Here is a 14,441-nt window from a genome sequence, read left to right as displayed (position 1 = left end):
CATATCTACAAATTAAGTGTGTAGGGAGTTCCACTGTTACACAGCCATTGATAACGCTATTTCCCCAAAATCATGTTTTAGACTTTTCTGGGACAGCTTTAACCCCTTAAGGACACATGACATGTGTGACATGTCATGATTCCCTTTTATTCCAGAAGTTTGGTCCTTAAGGGGTTAAAAAAAATCATCAATATGTTGCAAAACCAGGGTTTTATGACTTTATGGAAAGGTGGAACTCAGAATGTGGGTTATACGTATCTGAAAGGGACCGGGTCCTAAATTCCCTAAAGGGAATAACAAAATGATACCACTTACTTAGCATCACAGCCAGCCCACATACACTTAAGTAGCACCCCACCATATAGACAAATGCAATAAGCAATCCATACACACACACACACACATTATGCAGGCAACACACACAATATCTCAGACAACCAGCATCACACAAAAATATTACAAGCAACCCACATACACACTTACCACAAACAGTGCACACACAATCTCAAACAGTCCACACACATATACAATACTACAGGCAGTCCACATACCACAAACAGTCACGTACACACACAGTACCGCAGTCCCCACTACACCAAAATACTACAAGTAACTCTCATACACACAAAACATATACTTTACACATCAGGAAGTCAGCATACACACACAAAGAAACACAAATGTCACAAACAGTACACTAACACACATAATACCGGGATCCCTAGCACCTCTTCATTGTAAAAAATATCCTTCTGTTAGCTCTCCTGACCTTAGCTGGCAGTACAGGGCTTGGCTCAGGAAAGAGAAAGTAAAAAGAAAATAAAATAGTTATGAAAAACGTGAGGATGTGACGTGGATTGACTAATAATTTTGGACTTGGTCAATAAGTTTTGAGCTATGCACCCGTCCATGTTGTAGTCTAAAAATTGACAAATACTTCCCCCTCAGACCATTTTATAATAAAAAAGACAAACATTATAAACTAATATAATAAAATAAGCAGATACATATATAAATGACATACAACCACAGTCAAACAGCACAGGTTTCATAATACCAGTGTAATGAATGTGGGAAATTTAAATATCTGCATTATCGCAAATTAATGCAAATGTTCAATTTTGAAGGAAATGATAGTCAGAAAAACATCATGTCAAATATGTTTAATCTGTAAAATAACTGATGGCAAAATGAAATATATACATCACATACTGTGTAAACACAATGTTTCTGTACAAAGAAATATACATGCAAAACAAGAAAAAATTAAAAAAATGAAACTAAAATTATATGACTATAAACCATATGGAAATAACACAAACAATGTAATGAGGTTTGGCATGCTTATACATCCAGTTTTAAAATGTTTCTGTACAGCTTTACAAAATAAAAACAATAAATAGTAAGTGTAAGTACATACAGAGCTAACATCTACTTCTACACTTATAATTTAAAATCAAAGATCTCATACAGAATAAGGCTTACATCGTTATTTATTTCAGCAATATACTGTATCTAGTTTTAAGGACAGCATTTGTCACCTCCTTATGGAGATAAATGGTATTATGCACCAACATTTTTTGGAAAGGTCAGTTCACACTTACATATTTTTGAAGAATAATTTGATCTAAATTGGCCAATTAATTAAAGTGCCTTCCTCTATATAATCCTGCCATTTCTATGTTGTATAGCTGAAATGTTAGACAGTTTCAGTGGTCTTAAATTCTATGACTAATATGAATTTTTTTTAATTTAAAGTACAAGACCCTGAATAAATTTCATCACCATTTACTCTCTTATATTTTAGAGTTAAGTGGTGGCGTGTGCAATATAAGAATATTTTAATATCAAATGAATTAGTCTGGGGAAGTGCAATGCATTTTAAACATGCTACAATACAAGCACATTTAATACAATGCAGGCACCAAATGTTTCATTAAAATGACAGATCCAACAGGTTACTTTCTGAGCTAAAAGAAATAGTAAGAGTGGATATTGCATTTTCAAAAGATCATGGATATATATTTTTAACCACCTGCTGAATGATGGAATGGCTTTGCACACAAGGTTAATGTGATATGCAGGCATTATCATTCACAAGCACAAAGGTAAATTTGACCTTCAAATGTTCTTGGTCTTCTAATTTTTGCTATTGCCAGTGACATGAGCTCTTTAAAACTGCAACCAACAGGCTAAGAAAAACAACAGTTTTAGATTTTTGCAAGGGAAATCATGATCTTTATATGAAAAAATATAAAAACCAAAAAAACACATATACTATGCCTTTAAAAATAAAATATGAAAAAAGTAATACTTTGGCATTGCAACAAAAAAAACAAAAAAAAAAACGTACTTCAAATAACACTTGCAACAAAATCAATATGTCAAAAAGCATGTCCCTGCTTTCCATTCAGTGAATGTTTGAGTTTTTTTTAAAAAACCTATTACTGCTGTCTAGTGCATAATTTATGTTAAACTGATTTCATCAAGTAGTTGTTACAAGAGAATTATTCTTTGATCACGACCGAGGGTGATTCCTGAGTTCACCTTTAGAAATATTGGATTATTGCTATTAATGGGCTTATGACAGTTTATATGCAGTGACGAGAAGGAACCATTCCCATTACAGAATTGTTAGATACCATTACAGGCAAAACATAAAAAATATGTTCTATATGTTGATCCTGCATTCTTAACTGCTATATGAATTTACCATAATTTAAGGAAAAAAAAAAATCTCATAACTAACTTTAAAGGGTCTCCCCTCTGTCCCTCTCGACCAATAAACCACTGATGAAAGTATAAAGCGTGCAGTACTTTGTGCTTTTCTATATATTTATTACTGTTACAACATAGTTTTTCATAAATAGTTGCATAAAATGTTAAAGCCACAACATTGCACATGATATGAAAAAAGTAAACAAAATAAAAAAATCCTAGGATTCAATGAGTGCATTTACAGTATTTTCATATTTTTCTGAATTCCAGATCCTCATATGATTATGGAGGAAGAGTTTCTGTACTTACAAAAAGCATGTATTGACTAAACAAGATGCTTGTCTTTCTGCTATTTTGCTCAATCACTCCTTCATACCGAAAAAAAACAAAACAAAAAAAAACAGATTGAAATATTATAGGGTGCTGTTAAATAGATTGTCTATTTACATATAAGGCTTACATGTTATCAGAGGAAAACCTTCCATTCTATTGTATGCAAAAAATTACTCCAAGTAAGAACCAGTGTATATGAAAAACACAGGAAAAGCATATGACCGTGGGGGGAGGGGGAGGAAATGAACAAAATAAAATGGATTTGGCTTTAATGTATAGTCAGGGCAACTATTTCACAACGGCCAACTTTTCAAAATGTTATGGAGTATATAGCATGAGCAGTTTGCTTGTGGGTATGAGATTGTTTCCTTTAATAAACTTTTGAAGGAAAAAAAAAAAAAAAGATTGAGCTTGCAAAATTCTTTTTCATTTTAAAAAATAGTGTTTTTTGTTCTCTTCGTTTGTTTGAATGTTCTTTTTTTTTTTCATTTGTTTTTTTTTTTTTGCAGAAACCTGAATAAAATACTGTTACAGCAAAGCTGTGTTCTGTCCCTTTTTTAAGCAGAGTACAAAATCTTCTCCACCACACCCATCCCAACGTAGCTGGGATTTTGGAATCCCAAAAATAGAGGTGAGTGGATTTTACAATGCAATATCGCACGATGCACATTTTCTGCCATTTATTATAACATTTTCTATCTCCCAAAAGTAAAGTTAAAAAAAAAAAAAAAAAAAAAAGTTAATTGGCTGGAGAGATTATCTCCTTGGCAGATAGGTGAAAGAGAATGAGAAAACACTCCATTTGGATTTCAAATTCTTGGCAAAAGCCTACTCTGTAAGAAGTTTTTAATGCTACCAATAGATCGAACATCATTCTGGTGTTTACGGCGCTCGATAAATGAGGTCAGTCTTGACATATCAAGGACTCCACCACCTTTGTGGCGACCTGGCTGTAACCACTGTTCCTGCATGGATGCAGCAGCAGTGGGACGCTTTGACTGGTCTCCCTGCAGTAAGAAACAAACAAATTCTTTGGCCTTCTGGCTGACTCCCTTGAAGTAATCATCAGGGAAGCTAAAATCCAAGCGACAAATGTTCAGGCAAGTCTCCTCCATACTTTCGTCCAGGAAAGGAGAAACGCCACTGAGAAGGACATATGTGAGAACTCCAACACTCCACATATCAGAAGTGAGTGAGACAGGGTTTCCGAGGATAATCTCCGGAGCTGCAAACTCTGCACTGCCCAGCAACTGGTGAATGTAATAGGTGGTATTAAGCTGAACTGCATCACCAAAGTCAGACAATTTTATAGTTGGCTTGGTAAGGCTCTGGTCCACAAGAATATTTTCAGGCTAAAAAAACAAAATGATGAGAGATCAGTTAACTTAAGATGACTGTTTTTGCAAATTTATGACATAAGTAAAGTCAGTTAAGTAAAATGTGACTATGCGGTTCATGGTTTTCTAAATAGTACTAAAACTAAAGTGTTGTATCTTAATTTGCCAGGAGTAAGGAATTGCAACATTTACGTAATTAGGTGGCTGTCACAGGCAGATCACTTTCTGTCTGACAAAGGATTACTGGTTTTCTGAAAGATTGGAAATACTATTTATTGTCTTCGTAAATGTACTATGCTTTTAATTGCAGATAAGGTAGAGCCCCCCTCCAACTGTCCCAGAAGCCTTCTTCAGCACTGTGTGGGTTCCTGTATGGGCTATTTGTCACACACACAATTATTTTTCGCCAAGCAATGACTTTACCATTTTGGATATTGCCCAGTTGACTTCAGTATCTGGGTTTAATCATGCTGCCAGACTAGAATGAGTATGAATGATGCTACCGGAAGTATTTTCAAGTGACTGCTAGATGGACAGTGCTAATGACATTTATAAGCCATGCATATTGTCACTGGAGGCAATTAAGTCATGTGAAATAGAGTCTGTGCCTCTTCTGCATGCATAGATCTCCCTGATTATTTAGCCATCAGCATCAATCAGTTACATATATAACATGTTCTGTATGAATAGCACATGTGACACAGTGCATAATTCCACACTTTATTAAGCCACCATGGCAAAAATACAGATAAACAGGGATAAAAACAGTGCATTGCAGGTGAGAAAGACAGAATTGCGGTCGAAATGAGTCAGTGCGCTTTTATTCTTGTCATTTTATGTGTTAGATTTTGTCCTAGTTTTTCTTTATTTTACAGTTTGCCATGGTGGCTTAATGGAGTGTGGAATTATTACAACCTGTTCCTGATGTCCACTTTGGATCAAGCATTTTAACAGAGTGGTGAGGTTACCGCTTGATAAGAATCCTGAAACCTGACACGAGGGTATATCTAAATCTTTTAAAGTCTGAGTCAGCTATATCTCCCCCTGACGAGCCTCTAAACCAGGCGAAACGCGCGTCGGGTTGTGACACTGTTCCGACTCTTCTCTGATATCTACGTTTGCATCCCTCGTTTAAGTACCTTTGGGATCGGGCCAACCGATAATATCTTTAGTTTCCGCAGGAAGTATCTTCCCTTGACGGTATTTGCGCTGAGGTCTGAATCATATACCTCACGATAACCCAGTGATTAATTGGGGTAACTTTAGAGAGTTGGCTGATTATGAGCCCATTTTTAGCGTCTGGGAAGCAAAATACCGACCAGGGTATTCTTTAAAGCTCAGCTATCTGTTACTACACCCTATTTTTTGCTACTTTAGATCCCTTTGCTCTTCATATGTATACTTTCTTTGCACTTTACTGTTATTAGTGTCCATGAAGGCACTATTCCTATTTTTCTTTATCTGTTTGCATCTATCAGATGCTTTCCATTCATTTATATTTTAGATCTCTAATTTAGTATCTTCTGGCCATCTAGCGACTGCATGGATCACGTTAGATTGGGGTCATGCAGTGTTATTGGTACTAAGTGTAGGACTCACACAGTATTTAATCAGATTTTGTCCGCACAGGACTAGATTTCTGGTTTTCTATTCAATAGTTCGTACGGACTCACTATTGCCTTCGGACAAGCCTTCTACTATACAACGAATTGTTACTACTTATCACAGTATACATTGTATTCAACAGTGACGAACTCCTGCAATACATTTAGCAGGCTGACGATATTGAGTCAGCGATTTCCATGTATAATAGTCTTCTTCCCACACTAAAGCCAGTTCGGCTTGTATAGGACTAGACATTAGGTCCTTTATTCTCAGTTTACACCGGCTTGATTTTGCCGCGTGTTAAACCTTTGACTTCTAACGAACTGTGACTAATTACCATATTTATACATTGTATTTATTCAGTCATGCATTCTCGCTACTTATGTAGCAGCTGACGGTATCGAGCCAGCTATCTACATTTCTAACAGTTTCACTTTCAACTATGGTATTCTGTTCGATTCGATTCTATAGTGCTAGTAGCTTTGCTTGTTAATTTGCTTTTTACCATGATCTTGGAGATTGACGTTATTCGCTTTGCTCCAGATCATTTATCTAGATTTATGTAACTATATATATTTCTTTATATATTTTCTTTTGCGTGTCATTTTTACCACTCCCCCTACCCCTTGTCTATATGCCACTGCATATTTCTCTCTGTCTGAGTTACACAGCTATATTTGGATGTATCTATTATTTTCCTTTTCTGGTATAATTAAAGTATCTTCGTGATTGTTATCAATTCTTTATTATAGGGACAGATATCTCTCTCTCTCTCTCTCATATTTTATCGTATTTCATCATCCCAGGCTTACCCCCTTATTTGTTCCCTCGATTTTTGGAGAATCTCCCAGGCCAATTTTTTCTTTGTATACTGAGTCAGCTATAATTTACTTAGAAGTATGTGATTGAGATACTTTTACATTACTAGCGTGCTTTTAAGATTTTTTTTTTTAAACATATTCTGTGACTTTTGTTTGTTTCAAATTCTTGTATTATGTCCTGAGAAGGATAATACACAAAGTGAATCTAAGCATTCACTTTGTATAAATGTGTGCACTTACACCTGCACTTGTTTTATTTGCATTGTATTTGTTTTTTTGATTTTATTATTGCAGTTTGCATTCACAGCATTAGCATTTTACTTCTGCACTTACTTTTTATATAACCATTAAAACAAAGACCTGTGAGTTTTGTAAAGTAAAAAATGTATCTACCTACCGCGCACATTTCTCACATAACAATAACTGTTTTTGCTGCAACCATACATTCTGAGAACTGTGTTTTTTTATTTTATTATTATTACATGGAAGTTTTCCTATAAACATGAGATTTACGGATGCATGACCAAAGCCACACAGAGATGTAAGATAGTTCCACAAGATACCTTTAGGTCTAGGTGCACTATTCTGCAGTTGTGTAAATACACTAGAGCCTCCAACACCTCTCTTAGGTAGGATGTAATCTTTTCTTCCGTGAGGTTTCCCCAGCGGACCACATAGTCTAATAATCGACCTTGATCAGCACTGTTTAATGGTAGGAAAGAGAGATGAATTAAAAATATTGCAAAGAAAATAAAAAGTGCATTATACATTACGCATGAAACTGTGAATATCTGTAATAAAGGGACACTATAGTCACCTGAACAACTTTAGCTTAATGAAGCAGTTTTGGTGTATAGAACATGCTCCTGCAGCCTCACTGCTCAATCCTCTGCCATTTAGAAGTTAAATCACTTTGTTTATGAACCCTAGTCACACCTCCCTGCATGTGACTTGCACAGCCTTCCATAAACACTTCCTGGAAAGAGAGCCCTATTTAGGCTTTCTTTATTGCAAGTTCTGTTTAATTAAGATTGTCTTATTCCCTGCTATGTGAAAATCTTGCAAGACCCTGCAAGAGCCTCCTGTATGTGATTAAAGTTCAATTTAGAGATTGAGATACAATTGTTTAAGGTAAATTACATCTGTTTGAAAGTGAAACCAGTTTTTTTTTTCATGCAGGCTCTGTCAATCATAGCCAGGGGAGGTGTGGCTAGGGCTGCATTAACAAAAACAAAGTGATTTAACTCCTAAATGACAGTGAATTGAGCAGTGAAATTGCAGGGGAATGATCTATACACTAAAACTGCTTTATTTAGCTAAAGTAATTTAGGTGACTATAGTGTTCCGATAATGCATTAAAATATTTTAAATATGTAATTTCATAGTTATGAGTGGCTTAGTCACTTTAACACTTTCCCATGCAGATTTTTCAATTGGAAGCTAGTGACAAGCTGAGAGCATCATCCCGATGCACTCAGCCTGAAACTTCCTCATTGAAGCCAGGAACTGCAGCAGAAAAAGAGGGGAGGTGCTGATATGTGCCATTTGTACAACCAAGGGGTTAAACTAGTCATAAATGGTTTAATCCCTTAAGGTAAGATGGCGCTCATGACATCCAGTCTCTATTTTACAGCGCAATGCATGAGAATGCCTACACAACGGCACTGCAAATATTATAATAATATTAAGGAGATAACAGAAGCAACCTCTTGTGTATAACAGACAGCCACTCGGAATGTTCTTAGGGATAAATATAAACACTATCTTTACATTTGTCAGTCTGCTGGGACAGGTTCTTTAAACCAAAGCTATTCCCATTAAGCTGTAGTGATTCTGGTGCATAGACTGTCACTTAAAACATCAAAGCTAATGGTTTCATAAATTATGCTACAGGAATAAACATATTCATGCATGGTACTATTGGTGGTATTGTTTTGAGTTTGTTTCATATCTCCAAACTTGCTACATGTTAAAAGATGACTAAAGTCAACCTGGCCACTTCAACTCAATGAAGTGGCTTGGTGGCACTGGTCCTGTCAATTTAACCACTCAAGGTAAAACATTGCCGCTTTGCAGAAAATACAATGTTTGCCTTGAAGAACACACCTCCATTGGCTGTTACACTGACAGCCGCAGGAGACACTTTGGTTGCACTGACCGAGTAAAACTTGGTCATGTAATGTGGAAGGCCTGGTAGGAAAGCACTGATTCAATGCTTTACTATGGAAAAGCGTGGATGTGCACGTCCCGCTTCCTACGCATGTGCATCATGTCCCAGATGCTTCTCTAGGACTGGACCATGCCAAAACTCCTCCATGACAGTGCAGGAGAGGAAGAGGTAAGCAATGCTGCGGGAGCCTCGAAGCTGGAAAAAGGTAAGTAAAAACTTTAGCGTTTTATTTTTACAGGATACTCAGGGGAGGAGGTGGGGGGGACCTATATAACTAGGAACAGGGACACTAAAGTGTTAGGAATACAAACCTGTATTTCTAACGCGTTAGGGTTCCTTTAAGAATGACTTGTGATGGGAATTTCACTACAGTTTAATTAGATATATTAAATAGCAACGTACATCTCTAGTACTAGGACATAGCTATTAGGTGTCTCAAAAGTATCGAGAAGGCTGATGAGTTGTGGGTGCTGCAGGCTCTGCATGATGCCAACTTCATGGGTAACCTGGTCTCTCTTCATTAACTTCTTGTTAACAAACTTAGTGGCAACTGCTCGTCGTGTAACTCTTTGTTCACACTTTTTCACGACCGAGAATCTGCCTCTGAAAAGCAAACAGAGGAATAGGAGACACTTGCAATGTTTATAATACATAAAATGAAACTGTGAAAGATGACATATCCCTATTTACTCAAATTCTAAACATAGCACTAATAGGCTTAAAATAAAAGTACTATGCTATTAGCCAGGGTTCCAAGCCATATCTATCTCAGCAAGGGTGAAATTCTACTCACACAGGCTAAATTTTCACTCAATGGATAGTGGAAATATAGTGCCCTGACAGTAATATCAACTAATTATAGAACCGTACATCACATGCACATGGCATAGAAGCTTTAAATGAAGACGTGTTTTATTATTTATGTAAATATTTGTAGTGTAAGTACCCAATCAGCTTGGAATTGCAATACCTGGGGAAATTAATCAGAAAGCATCACTAGATCTACACAGAATTAACAGTAAACACAAGCATGCTGTCACAACATGTGACAGGATTTAAAACATTACAGATTTACATAAAATGTACTCAGTCATCACATGCTCATTAATGCAACAGTCCGATAATATATAAATCACGCAAATGTGGAATTTTAGTGACTTTAGTATGAATGGCAAAAATTAGATTAAAATAGCAAAGCAGCCAACCTGTTTTTTGTCATTCAGATTTAACTGGCAAGATACAGTGCTTAGTTAACCTTGTGAGTGAGAGTCCTGTGCTATAAACACTTTGTTAAAGTCAGAAGATAAAGTAATATGGTAAGACGTTTTCAAGTTGCTAACTAAGGTTTTAGTTCTTTGTCTATCTGGAGACAAAAAAAAATTCAAGTAACTGCAACAGACCACACCGAATTACATTATTGTCAGCTATGAACAGTAAGAAAAGTGGGCAAAAGTCGGTCAGTATTGTATTATTTAATAAAAAAATAAAAAAACATATCAAGGGTACTGGATGGTGGAATAAAGGGCACGGTATGGACAGGTTTTTGATATCAACTAATTTTGACTGTAATCATTAAAACCAAATATAAAAGTATATCAATATGCCCACAGTACTGGAATTTTAAGTGGATACTTCCAGGAGATAAAATACTACGGCACTCACATTACCTCCAGCTGGATCAGGGACAATTAAAGAGATTTCAGTTTATACTAAGTGCCTTCAGAATCCTCACAATAAAATTCTAATAAAACATTTCAAATTAAGTAGACGTGGAGGGATGCAACAATAGAGTATTAAAGTAAAAAAAAAACAGGCCAGAGATTGCTATGTGATTTCAGTGCTTTTTTGTGTAGATTAGGAGACCTAAGATGGTTGAGCAGACTTTCCTGTCTTGGCTATACCTGGTCTAAACAATGTAGGCTGGCCAATATCTGCACTGACAGATATTGAGAGAAAGCAGACTATGCGTGATTAAGATCTACTGTATCTTGTATAGGTGCACATATCTGATATAAAGCCCGTACAATTTTACTACTAAATAGGTTTATCTGTGACTTTTCAATCACACTTTGCATGATGTTTGCGCATTGCAGCAAATGTATTGTAAGATGTGGATAACAAGAGGTTGTGTACACTGGACTAATGGCACACAATCTATAATCTGTAACCCATGGCACACGTGCTGTGCATACTAGATTAAGAAATCAGTACTGCTTTTTGCTATATTTAAACATTTACTGGAGAATATCACTGCTTTTTTCTGAGCAATCCTTTTCAGGAGAATATTGTAAAATATGTGTTTGAAAAAAAACAACACACTTGTCATGCTTCTGACCATATTCTGCGACACGGAAAAGCTGACTGCCTTTACCCGGAATTGTGCAAAAAGTGCACTCAAACGTAGCAAATATTTTGTGACCGCCTTCAACTCAGAATGATGGTCAGATATATTATTTTCAAGAATGTTTGCATTATTATTTCATTTGGACCGTTGAACCCAGAACCTAGTTGTGGGTTAATATTTTCCCAATAGTTATTTATTTACTACAGTGATCAACACAAATAGAAATTAGTATTACTATTAACAGAACAGAAAAAAATTAGAAATTGACTACCACAAAGCCAACTGTGAATGGCTGGCATATACAAAAACAGACAAAAATAATAGCTATAAATAGCTTATTAAGAGTGACATGATAAAAACATTTCATGTGATCAGATAACTATAAAAAAAATACCTGCCAAGTTCTGCTACTTCACTGTAAGCAACATCAAAGCTGTCTTTCCAGATTACCCTCATTCCGTCACACACTGCACCTTTGGAAGGGAAACAATAGTGAAAGAACAATTACAACATCATCTGGATTCTAAATTTAATAAAATACAAAAACTGAAATCAATGAAAATAAATTCTGCCTTTTTTTTTTTTTATTAATTTTTATTAAGCAAACACCTTTTCTGTGCTCTGATGTTCTAAAAGCAATTCACTGTTAAGTATGCTATACCAGCAATTTAATTCAGAAAACAGACCTTTTTTTATATTTATAATTCGGCTGTGGACCAATCAAACAAAAATGATTAAAACAGATGAATCTATCGGTTTATTTTTTTATTTTAGTTCTTTTATATCAAGGTACATATATGACACAAACGTGGAAATACTTTAACAAACCTTCAGAATCTTGGATAAGCAGATATCCATCTGCCCCCAAACCACTGGAAAGCCCCAGCCATTACCTACTATATATGACACACCTCCAAACAACTGCTATTTTTTATTTTGTACCATTACAGAACATAGTATATATACTTTGTTTTTAAATATCCATATCCTGTGCTTGTATTCATTACATAGTTACATAGTTACATAGCTGAAAAGAGACTTACGTCCATCAAGTTCAGCCTTCCTCACATTTGTATTTTGCTGTTGATCCAAAAGAAGGCAAAAAAAATCCAGTTTGAAGCACTTCCAATTTTGCAACAAACTAGGAAAACATATGATCAACTTTGCAACTACTCCTTCCCTTATTGTCTCAATCTATTAACACTGTTTGAAAACATCACTATGTACACCTTCTGATACTGTACTTGTTTTTGATATTTTGCTCTGTCACATTCAGTTAAAGGGACACTATAGTCACCAGGACAACTACGATGTAGTTGTTCTACTGAGTATAGACAGTCCCTGCAGGTTTTTGCAGTAAACACAGTTTTTTCAGAGAATAGGCAGAGTTTATATTAAAGCCTAGGGACGCCTCCTCAGATGGCCACTGGAGGTGGTTCCTGGAGCAGTGCTGTACAGTGTGCAGCAGACTCTGAACTTTCCTCATAGAGACGCATTGATTCAAGGTCCCCGCACCCTGCCTCCTTGGGGATTTCAGCCAATCCAATGCTTTTCCTATGGCCATGCACAATGCGAAGAAAAATAAAATAAGCCAGTTTTAACCCTTTCTAAGGGTTGGAAACCACCTAAATGGTGGTTTTAAAACTATAGGGTCAGGAATACATGTTTGTGTCCCTGACCCTATTGTGTTCCTTGAAGAAGAAAAAAAAATCTTTAAAAAAAAATTGTCATATAATGCTTAAAATCCATTGATAGCAAGGTTACACCCACCATATCTGATATCTCATTTGAGATAGGCAAATTCTATTTTTTGTTAAAATCTTTAGCATTGAAAATCACAAAGACACAAAGGTACTAACCTAAAACTCGCAGACAGGCAGAAGATGATACGGAGCCCATATCATTTGCAGCAATACATGTGTATATACCATCGTCATCTGTGGTCACACCTGCAATCTTAAGTGTTGATTCACCAAGATCACTGCAAATTAGATAACCAGTTAGAGACATTATTGTATATATTTGCTTCCATAACATGTGAGCTGCCTCTAACCATATCTCTGTATGGAGTTTTCTTTTCAACTTAAAACTATTTTATTTTAATAGAAGAATTGTGCTTTTTCTTCTGATCTAAAGTGGGCACACATTTGAAATATTGGCAGAGAAGAAAACACAATTATTTATCCCCATATCTATATCCCTTCAGCATTGAAATGTATCACTACCAATAATGACATCTTAACACTAATAAAATGAATATTTAATGAAGGAAAAGCAAAACACTAAAACATAATGAAAGTTACCATCTAGTTTGTAATCTGGATGGAAAAAAACATTTCGGAATATGGCCAACAATCTTTAGTTAAATTTACAACTTAAATGATGGGCGCATCAGATACTACAACCCATAAAGTACTTATGGAGCCCTTGGCTCCTGCTGTTAGATTAGATAACCGTTATGTGACATGGTACATAAACAAGCAAGAATATATTAATCTTTACAGTTAAGAGTTAAAATATATTCAGAATGTTCTGCAATTACTTTAAATGCAATATAATCTTGTACTGCTTTCTATCTATCTACTGCACACACTCAACTGTCGTCTATGCACACAAAGAATACACACACATTTGATGTTTTCATCAATTGAAAATTCTCGCCTCTCTGGTATATTTTACTTAAATAATGAAATACATATATAAACAGTTCCATCAGTACACAGAGCTATTCAATACTGTACCTGTAACTGATGCTATAATGATCATCATTGCCCAGTATATTATGGTCTGGGCCCTTCCATGTAATGGATGCTTTGGGACGACCACAAACTTTACATCGAAGAGTGACTGTCTCTCCTGTCTCACATGTTATCTCACTTAAAGGTACTATAAATTCTGGAGGTGCTAAAGTTAAAATATGAGAAAATAAATGTAAATAAAGTACATAAGTGTATAATGGGCTTTACATGTAAACAGCTTTTCTCAAAGACAAGTATGATAATAAAAGGTTTACAAAAGACGTGCATAGTCGATACACTTACCATCATAAATGTAGTTTGGATTCAGGAGCTGAATAAAGAAAAACAAAGGATATTACAAAAGATAAAAAAAAT

The 14,441-nt window shown here is 35.6% G+C and overlaps 1 protein-coding gene across 2 annotated transcripts in view; it reads right to left on the bottom strand.

Moving 5' to 3' along the window:
* Positions 1-1,148: 1,148 nt before the first annotated feature.
* TRIO (trio Rho guanine nucleotide exchange factor) overlaps positions 1,149-14,441 on the bottom strand; it is a 297,012-nt gene continuing 283,719 nt past the window's right edge. For both annotated transcript variants that reach the window (XM_063451950.1, XM_063451953.1), the window contains exons 51-57: positions 14,370-14,397; positions 14,070-14,232; positions 13,188-13,309; positions 11,723-11,801; positions 9,387-9,587; positions 7,378-7,516; positions 1,149-4,403 (exon numbers count right to left, since the gene is read on the bottom strand). In XM_063451950.1, coding sequence (XP_063308020.1) covers positions 3,861-4,403; positions 7,378-7,516; positions 9,387-9,587; positions 11,723-11,801; positions 13,188-13,309; positions 14,070-14,232; positions 14,370-14,397 — 1,275 coding nt within the window. In that variant the 3' untranslated portion in view covers positions 1,149-3,860. The remainder of the gene's footprint in view (positions 4,404-7,377; positions 7,517-9,386; positions 9,588-11,722; positions 11,802-13,187; positions 13,310-14,069; positions 14,233-14,369; positions 14,398-14,441) is intronic.

This window comes from Pelobates fuscus, chromosome 4, assembly GCF_036172605.1.
Source record: "Pelobates fuscus isolate aPelFus1 chromosome 4, aPelFus1.pri, whole genome shotgun sequence".
NCBI classification, from domain to species: domain Eukaryota; kingdom Metazoa; phylum Chordata; class Amphibia; order Anura; family Pelobatidae; genus Pelobates; species Pelobates fuscus.
This window is presented reverse-complemented; position numbering and strand designations above follow the sequence as displayed.